Source organism: Gossypium arboreum, chromosome 3 (assembly GCF_025698485.1).
Source record: "Gossypium arboreum isolate Shixiya-1 chromosome 3, ASM2569848v2, whole genome shotgun sequence".
NCBI lineage: Eukaryota > Viridiplantae > Streptophyta > Magnoliopsida > Malvales > Malvaceae > Gossypium > Gossypium arboreum.
This window is the reverse complement of record NC_069072.1, coordinates 5,570,257-5,591,053: the sequence shown is the minus strand read 5'-3', so window position 1 is coordinate 5,591,053 and position 20,797 is coordinate 5,570,257. Positions and strand designations below refer to the sequence as shown.

The window sequence follows — 20,797 nt, the reverse complement described above, 5'->3', positions numbered from 1 at the left end:
AAGTGGGGCTTCTATAAAGAACTATGGACTCCAATGGTCAAACAAAAGAAGCAACCACACCAAGTTAGTGTTCATATGCTCATCTGGAATGCATTAATTCTTTTTAAACATTCTTTAATTTGTAATACTGAGGTGGAAATGAATGGGGAGTAGGCCATGTAATATAAAGATTTAGACTCACATCACCTGCTTTTTTCCAATGCCCAAATCAACAATCAAGACTATGATATTGTGAAGCATTTGCTTAACATAAAAGCAAGCAACACAAGAATGGAGGGAGTTCAAGGCTGGTCTTTAGTCAACCTTTTTCCAAGGAAAACATATCATAGGAGCATCCCATAATTGGCATGATGTAAGACTGCCACCTCAGGAGCATTCCCTAAATGAATTCGAAAAAGTTGATAATAGGGCCCGAATAAAGGAAAGGTTGGCTGGCTTTCACAAGTGCTGGCAACACGGAAAATTAATAGTTGTTAAGATTCATTATGGTTTTTCAGCCTCAGAACCAATTATAAGCAAAAAATAATTACCTGTTTTAGTAACTGCAATATTATTGAAGTTGTTTACTGTCTCACCCTTAAATCGGGTCTCTAACTTGATAGAAATTAACTGTTGTAAGAGGTTCAATTCTGCTATTAATTCATGTATTATATCTAGGTTTTTGATTCATTTGTGCACAATATATTTGATTAATTTTAGTCTCTATACTTATTTTTCTAAATAATGTGAGATATGGATTCTTATATAAACTCATAATCTCTTTGCCTTTTATACCCAAGTGATGTGAGATTCATTCCCTTGCTAACAGATTACTTTGTTCCTTCTCACAAAAATGAAACTTTTTACAACATAAACATTAACAAAATTTATTGTGTAGTAAATTGGTGTTGATGTTTAAAACTTGCATCTAGTTTTTGTGTAACTTGTCATATATGTATAAATATTTTATATTGAAAAACTTTCAACTTTTTAATGCATATCTCTAAGAATTTTAATTAGTAGTAATTTTATTCTTAGAAGACTTTTAATGGGATCAAGCTTCCTTAATTAAAGAGATTTGGTTCCTTAGAAGATTATTATTTGGTTCCTTAGAAGATTATTACTAGAAATTTCTATTCTTTTATTCCATATTAAAGACCCGATCTAATTAATTTCAAGGAGATTGAGAACACTAACATGTTCATTCTAAAGAATTTATTTTAGTGCGTAATTGTTTTGTACAAAATATTCTCATTGTCTAGTTTATAACTAATCTTTCAAGCGAAAAGATTTAGTTGTGAGAGTGATCTAGTTAATATATAGGGGTGGGATTGCAAGTTAATGAGTGAGTTGAACTTAAATCACATCATGTACTATAAATTGACAGTGGATTACTTTCTTGATAAGACTGCACAAATATAAGAAGTTTCTAAATTGTGTAACTAATTTCTATTGCCATCTCAATTTTTTCCTGATTTAGTTAGTAAATCCAATTGCAACTAAACATACAACTAGAAGACAAAATGACGAACTCTCACAATATTAATCAATTGTACATTCCTCAAACTACTATCGTAGTAAAATGAATTGTGACATTCATTGATTCAATCGAATGAATATATATATAATTAATCATACAATTATTAATAAAATTGAATCAATCTATTTACAAATGAAATGACTGGGTGGTGTACAAGTAATTTTACGAGAATTGATCAACGTACATGCTTCTAATTACTGCCATATCGAATGAATTATGAAAATAATCGTACTATCATTGATTCAATTGAATCCATCTAGAATGACATTGTGGTGTTTCCAAGCACAGTTCTTGATCAGTACATTGTATCAACACTCTTATCCTCATTCTTGTCTTCCATATCCCAATTTGGAGTGGAACTACGCATTGCCTTGTAAGTGCATTAACACATTTCTCCATTTATTTTTAAGGAGTTGAAGATTATCTGCAAATCATATTATCAGCTGCTACATGAAACCTTTCCCACAAATGCAGCAGAAATCGCACAAATCATATTATCTCCTTTTATTCTCAACTCTCAAACCCACCCACCTATGAAAAAACAGCACAAACTGCAGCAGAAATCTACCTTGAATTATACGCTGATCTTAATAGCAAAATATGTAAAGGGTTATTTTTACAGCTTTTGCCATACAATTTCTAAGCATTGACTAGTTCTAGTGATAAAGGTTGCAACAGAGAAGGCACGAAAAAATAGTTGCCAAAATGCTGTCCTATTCATAAATCTGCCACATTTACACTTGCCTACATAGATACATGTTAATTCTCTCCCTATGGCTTATTAAATTTGTGCTTGCAAATAGGCATATCTTATTCATGCTACACTGGACAATTGTAGTATAAGCTAGACATGTTCCAAAACATATTCGTGCCAGATATAAAGAATCTCAGTAAAAAGAGAGTAAAAATCAACATAAAATTGAATTTAATTTTGATCCTTAATTAAGGATCGTATATTCAATCTACAACAACCATTTTTACAATTTTTACAATTTTAACAGTGATTTACTAATTACTGCTCCACTTTTCATCAACAAAACAATCTCATGAAACATGTGTTAAGCCACCTAGAAAGTGTCAACATCATCCAGTCTCTGTGAGATTGCCTGCTGCAGACATTTGAAAGCTTTCTGATAATTCAAGAACCCCATGAACCAGATATCGAAACCATCCACTGTCACAATTTCCATGTACTTTTGACATGGTTTCTTCATGTTCTCACTCTGGTTCACCCGCTTTATTTTCTCAACTGGAACCACAACCTTGTAATGGACTCTCACATATTCTCCATTTGGACAAGGGATTTTGATTGATCTCTCACTGCAAAAGGCAACCTTTTCAGATGAGATGAAAAGTAGGCCTGCAATAGGGCCTGCTGTTGTTGATAAATAACATTGGCAAGCCTTTAACAGCTTCTCTCCTTCTCTGAAACTAAACAACTGCTTGAAAACATTCTCCAACCCTCCTACTTGAAGAATCCTTGCCCCTAAACTCAGCTTTCCCTTCACTGTTTCACTAATCTTTGGCCCCAATCTCACTGCAGTTTCAATAATAAAAAAAGAAGTAAACTTTAGCTTTCATTTCACTTTAACCTTAAAAGACATTAATTAATAGCTGATAGCATAATAGTGTTTCATACCATGCTCTCGGACACCGTGGGCGAAGGTACCAGCTTTCTTCCCTATCAAGTTCATCCTTTCGAGTACAAAGTTCCCTTTGCCTGCAGTTACAAACAGTTTCCCATTAGAAAACGAAACATCTTTAATTACCATGAAATTCCCATATCCATCATTAGTAAATATTGAAAGGGAGACCTACTTTTGGTAGCCCCTTGTGATGAAATGTGGTATTGGCCTGCAGCATCAGGTAAGTAGTGCCTTGATGTTCTTCTTTCAACTCCATATGTTGCTGCTATAATTGGTACTCCAGTAACTTGTTTAAGCATCTGATTCTTCATTTTCTTTCTTTCTTTTGATGAATGAAATGGAATTCAATGCCAAAGATCTGTTGAATGTTTCTTCAGGTTGTGATGAATATTGATTTTTGGGAAATGGGATGTATTTAAAGGGGGTATAGATGTGGAAGTTGAATCTAACTTTTTTGGTGCATGAGTCACCAATAGCTCATCACTTCCAAAAGTTAGAATTTAAAAGATAAAGAAAAAGAAAGATTATAAGAAGATTTAGGGCAAATTTAGTGAAAAATGTCTTTTTTTAATTAGCAATTGAGGCAATTTTTTTTATGGAATAGGTCGATTTCGGGTGTCAGAAGTTGATGTTGCAAAAAGTGTTTTTCATATAAAGTGTTTTTCGAAAATCACTTTATACCGAAAGGCTTTTTTTATATTTGAAATAATTATTTTTATAATATTAAAATTTACCATACTCACTATATAAGTGAAAATATAATGATATTTATAATAATTATTTGAAATATTTTACATATAAAATAATAATATTTGAAATAATTATTTGATTTTATAATATTAAAATCTATTATACATATTTGTGATAATTTTATTTATAATATTAGAATTTACCATACTAGCAATATACATAAAAAAAATAAATATGTGACATATAAAAAAATTATATATAAAGAGAAATATATATAAAAAATTGGTTGATATTTTTAAAAATAAAATATATTTAAAAATTTTATTTTTATTTTATAATTACATATTTATTATTTTTCTATATAAATAAAGAAATTACTAAAGAAAATAAAATAGAAAAACTTAAAAACATGTTTGTTAATAAAAAATTGAATTTAACAAACTTATTAATAAAAAATTTTAATTAAAAAAACCTTAACATCATTCATAAAAAAAAATCCCAAACAAACATGGCAACGAATCAAATTTCAAACAATTGAGTGAAAATGCAAGCATTTAACCATTTAATTAAAGTAGCTAAATTGTCAAAAGAAAACGGGTTTGGTATAAAACGTTGTAATACCTCAAAAATTATTATGCTATAAAAGTGATAGTAAATTGACATCATGCAAAATGGGTTTGTTCAATAAAGTAAAATAAAAAATATAATTGATAAAAGAGAAGGTTGATGGATGCAAAAGGAAGTTAAATTAAAAAGTATGTTGTGATATATTAATTTAAGACAATGATTAAATCGTAAAAATGTGAAAAGTTTTGCGACCGAAATATAATTATTTTGAAGGGTTAAAATGTAAATGTAGGAAAAGTTGAATGACCAAAAGTACAAATAACTCAAAAGTTTTTATGAGACAAAATTGACAAATAGGGACCGAATTAAATAAGTGGAGAAATATAAGAGATTAAATCACAATTTTATCAAAACTAAATGACGATTCAAGGATAGAATTGTAAAGAATTGTGAATGGCAAAACGGTCGTTTACCAATCAAGATAATTAACATGTAAATAGTTAAGGATATAATTGGTTGGATTATTTTAATATTAAATTATTTTAGATTATTTTATTAATTAAATAATTACATATTTTAAATAGAAAGTGGTAGAGATTTCTTTCCTCCGTCACCATCTTCATGCCACCACTGTTCATGAAAGGAGAAACTTTTCATTTTCTTTCAATTTGGTCCTTTTTCATCATAACCATCAAACTCAATTTGGAAACCATCAAATTTTCATAGAAATTCTTAGTGAAATCAAGAATACAACATTATAGCAAGGTGATTCTCAAGTGAAGAAGCTGTGTATTCATCTTTGAGGAGAGAGAAAATCAAGTTAAAGTTTGAAATCAAGAGAACAAGGTATGAATATCAAATTTTTATTATGTTTTCAAGTTTAATCTTGCTGGAAAAGTATAGAAATGATGTTGAAGTAAATATTTCTCATGGAAAGTTTTATGTATTTTACATTTTATTGAAGAAAGAAATTGAGAAAGTGAATCAAGTGAGAAGGGAAAGGAAAAAAGCAAGTGATTTAAGGTTGGTGATAGGCAAGTACCCTTGAATTCTCTTGTTACCTAAGGACTAAAATGTAATTTTTATGAAATTTGTGGTAAACAATGTTAATGTGAAATTATAGTACATATTGAATTTTCATGATGTTAAGCACTAAATTGTGTGAAATTTATAATTGAAATAAGAGAAGTGAAGTACATAAAAATTTGATATGTGAAATAGATATTATGATGAGCTATTTGAGTAAAGTGTCATGTGATAGTGAATTTGAATCAAAGGTGAAATTAGAAGAATATTATAATAATTATTGAATTTTCATATGTTGAGAACTAAATTGTAAGATATTTAGAAATGCCTATAAATATTAAAAATGTTGAAATGAATTATTTAAGTGAAGTGGAATTGATTTAAAGTGACTAAGTAGTGAATATTGAATTTCGTGGTAAAAAAGACTAAATTAAAACGTATGTGAAAGTTTTACGTATTATTATTTGGTAAGTGAAAATGATGTAGAGAGTAGGGAATATATGATATATAATGGACCAAGTTTAATGTGTTTTGAACATTAAATATAAGGTATTACATAGTTTTTGAGCTTGGATTATTGTTTGGAATGATCGTGGACAATTTTGATATGGTTTAAAGGTGTTTGAAAACAAAATTTTTGAGTTTCCTATCTCAAGTCTCAAGACATACGAAATGTATCTCTGAGACACAAAAATTTTGAAGCTAAAAAAATACAGTATCAAGGTCATGTCTCGAGACATATACTCATTTGTCTCGAAATAGGATAACATCGAAACTAAAGTTCTACAGTAACATGACATTATCTCGAGAATTATAGGCCTAGAACTCAAAATTTTTAGTTGAGCTAAAAGAGACCCAGAACAAGTTAAGTTTAATATGGAATTAAAATTTATTGTTAGTCTAATTTCTAAAAAAGGTAATGTAACATTGATATAGGTCCAAATTATAAAGATTTGATATAGAATAGAATGTTTCTAAAAAAGGTAATGTAACATTACTTGAGTTTCTCGGGTAAGAGGTGTTACAAGCGCTTTCAGAAAAACACTTTTTACAGAGTACGCTTTTTGCCACATAACCTAAAAATGGTTTGTTTCCTTAAATAATTTTTAAAACGGCTTAAATCGCTAAATATTTTTTAAAAAGATATTTTTCCCTAATTTTGCCAAGATTTAGTTCCATTAAAGAAAAAGAATGTTGTGTTAAGGCTCAAAGTCCTACTTAATGAAAGCCTCCTACATAGTGAATAGTCCAAACTCTAATATGAATGACCAATGCAAATACGTCCAATACTATATTCAACTTTTTTAAAGTCGTTTCTTTCCATATTTTTGAGGGATCATCTTCATCTCTGCAACTTTCTGAGTTGGCATTGTAGCTTTCTGATGTCTGCCACTCCTTAAGAAAGAAAAACAAGGAAAGTTTCACATCAACCAACACAAATTGCATACTAAAACGTAGGATAACATGCAACGTGCAGGATAATGCAAATCTGAGGTTGAAACAGTTGGTACATGTAATTACTTTTAAAAAGTGACATCTAATAAATTTGATTTTTTAACCCCTTCATCTATCCACAAAGTGCGGTCTGTTTGCATGTATGTATATACACACATGATAACACAGAGAGTGACTTCGCTTTGGAATTGTTAAGATAATGGACATTTTAAAGAACTCTAACTCTCTCCAAAGTTGTTGGGTGTTATTTTAAGTTGGATTTCTTTGTTTAAGTAATGATAAATGTTGGTATTTCATACTATTTTCACAATACTTTTGATGATAACAGATTGGTAAGTGATGATTTATTTGCTGTGCACTTTGTAGTTCTATCTGCTTAGTACTGGTTAAGATCTATAAAAACTTTGTAGGCTCTGAAGATAAGTAAAAAGATTGTTTAAGTGCTGGATTTTTAAATAGCTCAAAAATGGTTTAAAATTCCCAAATTCATTATGTACTTTCACATGCTCCAGAATTTATCCATACAATCTCTTTTCCTTTTCACAGTTAATCCCTTTAAGGCACACGAATAATAGCTTAAACTCAAGTGCTTCTAACTGTGATGAAGTGGGATTTCCATTAAGAAACCCTCATTTGAAAAGGGGTATGAACTATGGGCTCAAATGGTCAAAGAAAAGAAGCAACCACACCAAGCCAGATGTTATATGCTTATGGGGAATGGATTCTTTTAAACATTCTTTTAATTTGTAATCCTGAGGTAGGAATGAAAGGGCAGTAGGCCATGCAAAATTTAGACTCCCATCGCCTTCTTTGTCCAATGCCCAAATCAGCAATCAAGTCTATGACAATATGAAACTTTTGCTTACCATAAAAGCAACACAAGAATGAAGGGAATTCAAGCTAGGTTTTTGTCAACTTTTTTCAAGGAAAAGATAGCATAGAAGCATTCCCTGAATGGCATGATGTAAAACAACCACATCATGGCCACATCAGGAGCATTCCTCACATGGCATGATCGCATTAGGAGTCTAGATTCTCAATCTTTAAACAAAATCAATAAAGTTGTTAATAGGACGGTAAAGGGGTTGCCTGGCTTTCAAAGGTGCTTGCAACACGAAAATTGAAAAGTTGGTAAGATGACATTTATAAAACTTCATTATGGTATTTCAGTTTGAGAACAATGCGCCTATTGTGTGTATGTGAATTAAGGGCAAAACTTGATCCAGCCCTTGAAACATGGAGACAGGTAGTGGAGTAGAACAATTTTAGTAAATGCTTGTTTCGTCCATCCCTAATGGAAATTGTGTGCCTCTGACGACAAGCACTACATTTACTTGATGCAAATTAACCATTGTTAAAATCACATACAGATGTTTATCGTTAGGTCGCATTTAGGTGATGCCTGCAATTTGTGACATAAATCCAATTTAATCCAATCCAATCATACTAATAACATGAGGTAAAAAAATTGATGGGTTAGATTGCAACATAAAATAGGATTTAATTTTGATCCTTAATCAAGGATCATATATTCAATCTAGAACAACCTTTTTTACATTTGTTACAGTGGTTTACTGTTACTCCTCCACATTTTATCAACAAAAAATCTCATGAAACATTTGTTCAAGCCATCTAGAAAGTGTCTACATCATCCAGTCCCTGTGAGATTGTCTGCCGTAGACATTTGAAAGCTTTATGATAATTCAAGAACCCCATGAACCAGATATCGAAACCATCCACTGTCACAATTTCCATGTACTTCTGCGATGGTTTCTTCATGTTTTCACTCTGGCTCACTCCCTTTATTTTCTCAACTGGAACCACAACCTTGTAATGGACTCTCAGATATTCCCCATTTGCACAAGGGACTTTGATTGATCTCTCACTGCAAAAGGCAACCTTCTCAGACGAAATGAAAAGTAGGCCTGCAATAGGGCCTGCTGATGTTGATAAATAACATTGGGAAGCCTTTAACAGCTTCTCTCCTTCGCTGAAACTAAACAATTGCTTGAAAATCTTCTCCAACCCTCCTACTTGAAGAATCCTTGCCCCTAAACTCAACTTTCCCTTCACTGTTTCACTAATCTTTGGCCCCAATCTAACTGCAGTTTCAAAAAAAGTAAACTTTAGCTTTCATTGCACTTTAATCTTAAGAGACATTAATATATCTGATAGAGTGTTTCATACCATGCTCTCGGACGCCATGGGCGAATGTATCAGCTTTCTTCCCTAGTAAGTTCATCCTTTTAAGTACAAAGTTTCCTTTGCCTGCAATTACAAACAGTTTCCCATTAGAAAAAGAAACATCTTTTATTACCATGAAATTCCCATATCCACCATTACTAAAGATTGAAAGGGAGACCTACTTTTTGTAGACCCTTGTGATGAAATGTGGTATTGGCCAGCAGCATCAGGTAAGTATTGCCTTGATGTTCTTCTCTCAACTCCATATGTTGTTGCTTTGATTGGAACTCCAATAACTTGTTCAAGTAGCTGATTCTTCATTTTTTTTTTTTTTGTTGAAAGAAATGGAATACAATGCCAACAAGCTGTTGAATGTTTCTTCAGGTACTGATGAATCTTGTTTTTTGGCAAATGGTATGTATTTAAAGGGCATATTGATGTGGAAGTTGAATCCAACTTTTTGGCTGCATGAGTCACCAATAGCTCATTACTTTCAAAAGTTAGAATTTAAAAGAAAAAAGATTATAAGAAGATTTGGTCTCTTTTAAGAAAAAGGATGTCGTGTAAAGGTTCAAAATCCTTCTTGATGAAGTCCTCGAATATGTTCAGTAGTCCAAACTCTAATATGAATATCCGATACAAATGTGCCCGATACCTTTTAGGATAATTTCTCTATATACATATCCCAAATCTGTAGATAAAACAAACACATATCAAACACAGGTAGATAAAAAACACCCGTAGGAAAGATCATAACTATAAAAGGAGGCAACCATAGTCTATACGAAGCGGCAGTGCAGTTCAAAAATATAAAACAATACCCTGTATAGTTGAGACAACCTTTTAAAATAACTTTATTCTCTTTCACTGACTCTAAAATGATGTGGCATTGAAACTTTCTGATGTCTGCCACTCCTTTACTACTAAGATAAAAAGAAAGAGAAGCAAGGAAAGATTCACATCAACCATCACAAATTGTATACTAAAAGATAGGATAACAATAATGTCATCCATGACCAGGTGAGCTCAACTGGGATGCTCAACAGCATCTTTCTTTTTTTAATAATGGACACTTTAAAGATCTCAAAGTAGTAGCTCTCTCCAAAGTTGGTGGGTATTATCTTAAGTTGGATTTCTTTGTTTAAGAAATCATAAATGTTGGTATTTCATATTATTTTCACAAAACTTTTGATGATAACCGATTGGTAAGTAATGATTTATTTGCTTTGCACTTTGTAGTTCTCTGTACTTAGCACTGGTAATCATTTATAAGTAAAAAGATTGTAAGTGATGGATATGTAAATAGCTCAAAATTTTCCAAATTTATTATGTACTTCTCATGCTCCCGGATTTATCCATACAATCGCTTTTGCCCTCTCTTTTCCTTTTTCACAGTTAATCCATTCAAGGCCAAGAATTATAGGTAAATCTTCAGGTTCTTTCCCTTTTATTTTCCTCTGTCAGTGAAGGGATCTTTAAAATCTAATGAGCTTCTATATGTAATGAAAAGGGTGATAAAGTGAGGTTTCCATAAAGCAACCATGTTTTGAAAAGGGTATGAACTATGGGCTCCAATGGTCAAACAAAAGAAGCAACCAAACCAAGCCAGATTTTATATGCTTATGTGGAATGCATTCTTTTAAACATTCTTTAATTTGTAATCGTGAGGTGGAAATGAATGGGGAGTAGGCCATGTGATATAAAGATTTAGACTCACATTACATGCTTTTTTTCATTGCCCAAATCAGCAATCAAAAGCAACACAAGAATGAAGGCAATTCGAGGCTGGTTTTTGTCAACATTTTTCAAGGAAAACATAGCATAGGATGATTTTGGACTTTAATGTTGTTTGCTGAAGTAAAAGTGCCACATCAGGAGCATTCCCCACATGGCATGATGGTATTAGGACTCTAGATTCTGAGTCTTTAAATGAAATCAGTAAAGTTGTTAATGTAACACCTCTTACTCATATCCGATGTCGGGATAAGGCACGAGTCATTTGTAATACCCTGAAAATTTTTACAGTAAGATATTATCCTTTATATAGTAAAATAAGGAAATAAAGTGACATAAAGGGAAATTTTGAGTTATGTCAATATTAAGAAGTATATTATGATATATTAATTCAAGAAAGGACTAAATTGTAAAAGTGAGAAAAGTTTTGTTGCACAAGAGTAAATACTCAAAATTTAAGGGGTTAAAGTGTAAATATGAAAAAGTTGAAGGACCAATAGTGTAAATATTTTAAGAGTGGAATGATCTAGAAACTAAGGAAAATGGATGAATTAGGACCAAACTGAATAGGTGAAGAACAATGAGGGACTAAATTGCAATTTTATCAAAATTAAATGATGACTCAAGGATGGAATTTTAAAAGATAATAAAGGGCAAAATGGTCAATTGGAAGAGAGAGAAATCTAGAAAGTAATGATGTTGTTGATGATATTTTATGATTATTTAATTAGATATATATTATTTTAATGAGATATTTTATTATTATTTTATTATTAATTATTTAGTATAAAAGGAAGGAAAGATGAAGAATTTTCATCATCTTTCCATGCATGCAGCCAACGTTAGAAGAGAAGGAAAAGAAAGAAATTTTCTTTTCTTTACAATTTGGTCCTTCCACCAAAAATTCACCATTTCCACCTAGAAACCAAAAGAATTTCCATTGCTACTAAGAGAGAGAAATGTTAAGGAGGCCATGGGGAGTTAGAATATAAAGTTGGATTCAAGAAATAGAAGCTGGAGGAGATAGAAAATCAAGTTAAAGATTAGTATCAATAGAACAAGGTAAGTATATCAAGATTTCAATATGTTTTTAAGTTTGTTATTATTGACAAAGCATGGAAATAATGTTATAGTAGAGTTTTCTTACATAAGGTCCTATGTTTTTGATATATTAGTGAAGAGAAAATAAGAGAAAGTGATGAGAAATGGTGTAGAAAAAGAAAATAAGGGTGTTATAACATGGTAATTAATAGCTTGCACAAAAACAGTTTGGACAGCAGCAGTAGACTAACTTTGAAAAATCACCATAAATTTTAGAAATCGAATTAGAATATGAAAAAAATATGGAATTAAATATTATTGAGTATAGTTTCTCATAGAAGAAATAGTGTAAGCAATGGATTTGTAAATTTTTAGATATAATGAATTTTGTGAGACAAGGTCAGAATGAATTCGGGTTCCCCTGTTCTGACTTTGAAAAATCATAAAAAATTGAATAAAAATAATTAGGGGCTTAAATTTATATTCCTAAAATCCTGAATGAGTCTATTTTTAATAGAAACAAACAAGAACATCATTTGAATCCTATATGAGTAGATAATTAATTTTTGGTGAAGAGGGGTCAGAACTGTCAGACAGCAGAATAGGGGTAACTTTAAAGAATAAACTGTACTTATTGGCTAAACCAAAAATTCTGAAATTTTTATGGTAAGAATATATATGAGTCTAGATTCAGGTAAAATTATTGGATATTAATTTGGAGTTCTATAGATCCAGATATAAATAATTTAGTGACTATGATGCAGATAGACAGCTTGAATATTTATAAAAGTAAATAATAAAAATTATGGATAATGTTACTTACAAGTGTGTTATCTACATTAAGGATGTGGAATGGAGAGGAGGAGGAGGAAAAATATGTATGAATATTCATCTAGCATGGCTAATTTGCATATTTTAGGCTCAGGGACTAAATTTAAAACTTTACGGGAAATTTTGTAAAAATGTCAGAAATGACCAAATTGCATGAAATGGATTATTTTATTATTTAAATTACAAAATTGAATGAAATTATTAATTTAGTTCAAAATCGGGGGAAAACATGTTTTAGGGATTAAATTGAAAAGTGATGAAATTATGGAAAATTTTGATATTTTATAGAATTCATGGACTGTTATCAATATATATGAGAATAATAGCTAGAAATAAGGATTAAATTGCAAGAATTTTATTTTCCTGACCCTAAGGACGAAATCGTCATTAATTCAAAATTTAGGGGCAAAATGGAAATTTTGCCTAGAGCATTAATTAAATGCATTAGAATATGAAATGAATGAAAATGATGATCAAATTTATTTATAAAGATCCGGACGACTCAAATATGAGACTTAATCGTGGAAAAGAAAAGATATCGGATTAATGAAATTATAAACACAAACAAGTAATGAGGTAAGTTGATGTAACTTGAATTGTATTTTAAATACTTGAAATATGTGGTTATGTGATGAAAATATGATTTGAATGTTCAATTCATGATATTTGATGAAATATTGATAATACTCGATATAAATTGAAAATAAATCCCGGTTGAATGAAAGGAAAATTCGATGGATCTCTGAAAAGGAATTGACGGTAAAAAGGATCTAACCCGGACGGGTGATCCTATCCTGATATAGCACTCCCGAAAAATACGTGTAAATGGATTTAGCCCGGACGGGTAATCCGAATTAGGGTCTGAATTTAGCTTGAACTGGTAATTCAGATCCAAGCTCATTAGAGTAATTGTCGTTGCAGGGGATTTAGCCTGGACTGGTAATCACGACAATACTCTAAGAGTTTATATTACAGGGGATTTAGCCTGGACTGGTAATCCCACTGTAAGTATGAGGTTCGCGGGAGTGTGCTCTCTGATATGAAATGTGTAAGACAATGGTTGAAAGATACCATGGCAACCTGATATGAAATGTGTAAGACCATGGTTGAAAGATTCCATGGCAACATGACAGAAAATGAGTAAGACCATAGTTGAAAGACACTATGGCATCATGTCAAAGATAAATAAGATCGTGGATGGGAGACGCTATGACATTTGTTGAACAATTGATATTCAGGTAATATGTATCAGATGACGAATGGTTATATGAAATAATTATGAAGATAGATAAACGAAATAAGTATAAGTACATGGAATATAATTTATGTTAAGTTTGATATAAGCTATTACCGGAATAAACATACATAAAATATATGAAAATGATGGAGCATGAAATATTGATATAATGAAATGAATGATATATGCTTATGAAGAAACGGTAAGAGAATGATATGTTTCATGACATGTACATATATGATTATCTTTGATATGTTGATACAAGGAAATTATGTAAGTAAAGACAATTATTAAACTCAAGTGTGACATGTCGAGAAAATAAGTATATCAATGTTGAATTTATATGAAATATGTGCAAGTATACTAACAATGATGTGGCTTGACGCTTAGACAAAGGTCAAACAATTGATTGAATGGTAACATGTTTAATTATAAGAAGCATTGAAATGGTAAATACTTATATGAAAATAAAATTTAAGATTTTGCGAAATTTTAATGATCCCGATTTAATTCCGGTTGGTTTTTAATGTATGTTTGGGGCTTCGAGGGCCCAATAAAGAGACGTTATGATTATTTTTAAAATATGAATAATAAATGACTCAGAATTATCTAAAAATGTTCAGTAAACTCCGGTAATGCCTCGTACCTATTCCGGCAATGGATACGGGTAGGGGTGTTACAGCATTACCGGACCTAAACATACACATACATGTAAATATCTGGCCATAAAATTTCTTTTAATTCAAACTTTCCAAACACATGCATGTCGTCCCTTAATTGGGTCTACAAAGCCCAAAACATACATAGGGATTAATTTGGGACTAAACTGAGAGCTCTGAGAAGATTCGGGAAAACTTGGGAAATTTTTCCAAGAACCAGGGTCACACGCCCGTGTGTCTTTGACACGCCCGTGTCCTCAGGACGTGTAACTTTCTGTTTATGACGTCAGCATGCAAATCGAACCACACTGCCGGGCCACACGCCCGTGTCTCCAAGCCCTGTCCCTCGCACGATTGAGACACACGACCGTGTCTCAGCCCGTGTGGCTAACACTTAGGCTATTTTCCAAGCCATATTTCTCACCCATTTAATCATTTATCTTCACCAACATTTTAATACATTTATGAATCAATTTAAGGTATTCAACCAAGCCTTATAATTATCATCATTTGTTCATTTCGTAGCCATATCAATCATGATAAAATCATAATAATTTGTATCTCAAACTTACTAAATACAAGCCATACCAATGGCTAGTTACAGTTATATTATTCATAAGCCAACATTGACTTATCAGTTAATATATACATGCAATTATAATCATAATTCATTTACCATACTTACTAAAATAGGCCGATGGATAGTGTGAGTGATCTTCGCCGAGCTTCCCAACTATTGAGCTTCCGAAAAATCACTCATTTAAATTTCAATATAAACATAAAAAAAATGCAATCATATTGTTCACGAGCCCTAACACATAACCTCATCACCCTTGTCAATCATACATTTCATATAAATAACAAGAAACATGTATGGGCTCAATTCTCATTAAATTTCTCATATATACATATACACAATTTCACGTTATGTAATCATATAACATATATCAGCCATATCTCTGTAATTTAAATATATTTTACAACAACTTATCTTGATTTCATACTATTTCATATTTGAGTTTTAATAACCAAAGTATTTGAAATATCATCTTTATACAAATAATACACATGAGATACATAAATTCTATAATTATGAATAAGCACATTTATCAAACATATTCCATATTCATATATCAATGTCTCATGTCTCCATATATTAATAACCGTCATTTTCATGAATTTCAAGTTTAATTTCATAATTATTTGTCTCGTGTTCAGTTTATTCCATGTCCGAACTTTATTCATTAAATCATTTGAAATATCAATACACATGGACAGTACACTCAAGATAAACAATTATATAATCACAAATGAATTCATTCATCAACCAAGTTCTATACTCATGTCATATTAACTCGTACTTCCTTATATCACATAGTTCTATGTAACACTTACCAAACTTTGTCAAATTAGTGAACGTCTTACAGAATTGAGTACTTCGTTTTCTCGATGCCATAGTTCAACTATGGTCTTACACATCTTCACATAATGATACCATAGCCCAGTTATGGTCTCACACATATTCACATATCGATGCCATAGCCCAACTATGGTCTTACACGTAATCACATATCACATATTGATACCATAGCCCAACTATGGTTTTACACGTAATCACATATCTTACTGATGTCATATCCCAGATATGGTCTTATACAGTAGCATATATCACATCGATGCCATATCCTAGAATGATCTTATACGGAAGCACATAATCACATCTCTCCGATGCCATAGTCCAGCTATGATCTTATACGGAAATCACATATCACATGTTGCCATGGTCCAACCATGGTCTTTTCCGTCAATTCATCTTAGCCACTGAATAAAAGTACTCAACCCTGCATTCCACTCAATTTGAACATTTAGTTCAGTTTTCATACATTTTCAATATTTACAATTTAATAATGAACATATGAAATAAAACATTATATCATTACTAATTCAACGTTTATTGTTTATAATCGGGCATGTGATCAATTTATACACAAGCCATTCATATATTTTTCCTCCTCCTCCTCTCCATCCACATCCTTGGTATAAGTAACACACTTGTAAGTAACATTATCCATAATTTTCACTAATTACTTATGTGAATATTCAACCTGTCCACCAGTGTCATAGACACTAAATTATTTTTATTTGGAGCTACGGAACTCCAAATTAAGATCCGCTAATTTTCCCTGAAACTAGACTCATATATATTCTTACCATAAAATTTTCAGAATTTATAGATTAGCCAATAAATACAGTTTATTCTTCAAAATTACCCTTATTCTGCTGTTTGACAGCTTCGACCTTTCTTTACTAAAAATTAATTATCTCCTCATACGGAATTTGGATGATATTCTCATTTATTTCTTTTGAAAATAGACTCATTAATAATTTTAATCATATAAATTATAACCCATAATTATTTTTGTACAATTTTAATGATTTTCCCAAATCAAAACAGGGGAACTCGAAATTATTTTGACATTGTCTAACAAAATTTATTATATCTCATGATTTACAACTTAATTGCTTACATTGTTTCTTCTATAAGAAACTAGACTCAATAAGCTTCAATTTAATATTTTATTCATCCTCTAATTCGATTTCTATAATTTTTGATGATTTTTCAAAGTTAGACTACTGCTGCTGTCCAAAACAGTTTTAGTGTAAAACATTGATTTCCATTTTGTCTCAAATTTCACAGTTCATACAATTCAGTCATTGCTCAATTAACCCCTCAATTGAGCTAATTTTTCTCAATTAATATTTTATTAGATCATTTTGAACTACTTCATCACCCCTTGAAAATTAGAACTTTAGTACTAGACCCTATTTCCAAACTCTTTCACAAATTAGGTCCTAAAATTAATTTCCATCAATTTTACTTGATAAAATTATCATATATCAAAATTAAAGCTTCAATTCTATGTTTATTCATCATATTCTTCCAGCACTCATCCATAAAAATTTTAAAAATTAGCCATGGAATCGAAAACTAATGAAATAGTAAGTTTGACCCAATTGTAAAAGTCCAAAAACATAGAAATTTCAAGGAGAAAGCAAGAATTAAATTTACATGAATTTAGAGTATGAAAACCAGCTTGAACACTCTTCCATGGCTGTTTTTCAGCTGATGAAAATGAAGAGAATTGAAGAGAATTCTAAATATTCCCATTTGGTCCCATTTTTGTTTAGTTAATTTTGGCAATTTTCCAATTTTTCCCTTATTTCACCCATTTCCTCATTTTTCTCTGCTATTACCCCCAAAATATCTCCTTTAGGTTTATTTGCACTTTAGCTCTTTCCTCATTTGACAATTGAGTTATTTAATCATTTTAGCAACTTTTACATCTTTTTCAATTTAGTTCTTTTTATTTAATTAACCACCTAAACGTTAAAATTTTTTGACAAAATTTTAATACTACATTATTGATACTCTGTAAATATTTATAAAAATATTTACGGCTTGATTTATAAAATCGAGATCTCGATACCTATTTTCTTCAATTTCTTAACTTAATAAATCTTTATAAAATACAAATTACTAATTTAAAAATCTCTCAAAAATCACATTTGACTCATAATTATTAAATAAATAAATTTACGAGCTTATTTATCGAATTTAGTGGTCTCGAACTACTATTCCCGACATCATTGAAAGTCTGCTATTACAGTTAATAGGGCAGCAAAGGGGTTGCCTGGCTTTCAAAGGTGCTTGCAACACAAAAAATGAAAAGTTGGTAAGATGACAATAGTATAATCTCCGGAACTTTAAAACTTCATTATCGTATTTCAGTCTGAGAACAAATTTTATGCAAAAGTCATTAGCAGAAATTGCTTAAATATGTTTAGTAAATGCTTGTTCCGTACATACCCTTTCATTACCATCCCTAACGGAAGTTGTTTGCCTCTGCTCACAAGCACTACTTTTACCTGATGCAAGTTAACCATTGTTAAAATGACATAGATGTTTATCCTTGGGTTGCATTTAGGTGATGCCTGCAGTTTCTCCAATATCTCATACTATAATACAATTAGTTGTATGAGAAATTTTCATGGAAACAAAGTAATAAAAAAAAAAACAAATAGAAGAGGCGTTTGCGAGTCTAATATCTCAAACCCACCCACCTGTGAAAAACAGTACAAATCCCAACAGAAATCTACCTTGAATTAATCATGAAACATCATATACTTGACCCTATGCCAAGCAAGCCATAACAGAAAAAGCACCTTGAAATAGACATATTTGTTCTTGTGCTAATGGTTGCAATAGAGAAGGGAAGCAAAAATAGTTGCCAGAATGCTGTCCTACTCAAAAATCTGCCAGATTTGACTTGCCTATTCCACATTTGCCTACATAAATGCATGTAAGTCCTCTCCCTGTGGCTTATTTAGAGATTAAACACATTACACACAATTTGTGGTTTCAAATAAGCTCATCTTATTCAGGCTACAATGGACAATTCTAGTATAAGTCAGACATGTTTGAGAACATATTCGCGCCAGATATAAAGAATCCCAGTAAAAAGAAAGTAAAAATCAACATAAAATAGATTTTGATTTTGATCCTTAATTAAGGATCGCATATTCAATCTACAAAAACCTTTTTTTACATTTGTAACAGTGATTTACTGATTACTCTTCCACATTTCATCGACAAAACAATCTCTTAAGCCACCTAGAAAGTGTCTACATCATCCAGTCTCTGTGAGATTGCCTGCTGCAGACATTTGAAAGCTTTCTGATAATTCAAGAACCCCATCAACCAGATATCGAAACCATCCACTGTCACAATTTCCATGTACTTTTGACATGGTTTCTTCATATTCTCACTCCGGTTCACGCCCTTTATTTTCTCAACTGGAACCACAGCCTTGTAATGGACTCTCACATATTCTCCATTTGGACAAGGGATTTTGATTGATCTCTCACTGCAAAAGGCAACCTTTTCAGATGAGATGAAAAGTAGGCCTGCAATAGGGCCTGCTGTTGTTGATAAATAACATTGGCAAGCCTTTAACAGCTTCTCTCCTTCTCTGAAACTAAACAACTGCTTGAAAACATTCTCCAACCCTCCTACTTGAAGAATCCTTGCCCCTAACCTCAGCTTTCCCTTCACTGTTTCACTAATCTTTGGCCCCAATCTCACTGCAGTTTCAATAATAAAAAAAGAAGAAGTAAACTTTAGCTTTCATTTCACTTTAATCTTAAAAGACATTAATTAATAGCTGATAGCATAATAGTGTTTCATACCATGCTCTCGGACACCGTGGGCGAAGGTACCAGCTTTCTTCCCTATCAAGTTCATTCTTTCGAGTACAAAGTTCCCTTTGCCTGCAGTTACAAACAGTTTCCCATTAGAAAACGAAACATCTTTAATTACCATGAAATTCCCATATCCACCATTAGTAAATATTGAAAAGGAGACCTACTTTTTGTAGCCCCTTGTGATGAAATGTGGTATTGGCCTGCAGCATCAGGTAAGTATTGCCTTGATGTTCTTCTTTCAACTCCATATGCTGCTGCTTTGATTGGCACTCCAGTAACTTGTTTAAGCATCTGATTGTTCATTTTCTTTCTTTCTTTTGATGAATGAAATGGAATTCAGTGCCAACGATCTGTTGAATGTTTCTTCAGGTTGTGATGAATATTGTTTTTGGGAAATGGTGTGTATTTAAAGGGGATGTAGATGTGGAAGTTGAATCTAGCTTTTTGCTGCATGAGTCACCAATAGCTCATCACTTCCAAAAGTTAGAATTTAAAAGAAAAAGGATTATAAGAAGATTTGGTTTCTTTTAAGAAAAGGATTTTGTGTAAGGTTCAAAATCCTTCTTGATGAAGTTCTCCAAGTCCAACATGGTCAATAGTCCAATCCCTAATATGAATGTCGAATACACGCATATTCAGCATACATTCGAATACGGGTAAATAGAAAACACCTAGAGGAAAGACATAACTATAAAGGGAGTCAAACTATTTAGAAACTGTCAAAAGCCACCTGAAAGCAAACTAATTTAATTTGAGTATATATAACCATCTTACACCACTTCGTTTGAGTATATAACCAATAAAATTATTTAAAATGATAAAATTAGTAATATAATGTATTTTATTGCTCTTACTTATGACATAAAATCTTAGATTAAGTGGCTCAAACTTTAGAGAGAAGTTTAAAACGAACCAATATTTGAAAGATCATTTTGATGCCAACTTA

At 31.5% G+C, this 20,797-nt stretch overlaps 3 protein-coding genes across 3 annotated transcripts; all 3 read right to left on the bottom strand.

Annotated features, from left to right (window-relative positions):
• Positions 1–2,438: 2,438 nt before the first annotated feature.
• Positions 2,439–3,573, bottom strand: LOC108475620 (GEM-like protein 4). Its single transcript, XM_017777604.2, has 3 exons — positions 3,338–3,573; positions 3,159–3,239; positions 2,439–3,056 (listed from the first exon to the last, which is right to left on the bottom strand). Exons 1-3 carry the CDS (start codon positions 3,474–3,476, stop codon positions 2,587–2,589), a joined length of 690 nt encoding a protein of 229 aa, XP_017633093.1. The 5' UTR covers positions 3,477–3,573; the 3' UTR covers positions 2,439–2,586.
• A 4,824-nt stretch (positions 3,574–8,397) lies between these two features.
• LOC108475576 (GEM-like protein 4) lies at positions 8,398–9,515 on the bottom strand. Its single transcript, XM_017777556.2, has 3 exons — positions 9,270–9,515; positions 9,091–9,171; positions 8,398–9,005 (listed from the first exon to the last, which is right to left on the bottom strand). Exons 1-3 carry the CDS (start codon positions 9,406–9,408, stop codon positions 8,536–8,538), a joined length of 690 nt encoding a protein of 229 aa, XP_017633045.1. The 5' UTR covers positions 9,409–9,515; the 3' UTR covers positions 8,398–8,535.
• Positions 9,516–19,067: 9,552 nt separating this feature from the next.
• On the bottom strand, positions 19,068–20,469 carry LOC108475459 (putative GEM-like protein 8). Its single transcript, XM_017777426.2, has 3 exons — positions 20,016–20,469; positions 19,837–19,917; positions 19,068–19,731 (listed from the first exon to the last, which is right to left on the bottom strand). Exons 1-3 carry the CDS (start codon positions 20,152–20,154, stop codon positions 19,262–19,264), a joined length of 690 nt encoding a protein of 229 aa, XP_017632915.1. The 5' UTR covers positions 20,155–20,469; the 3' UTR covers positions 19,068–19,261.
• Positions 20,470–20,797: the final 328 nt, after the last annotated feature.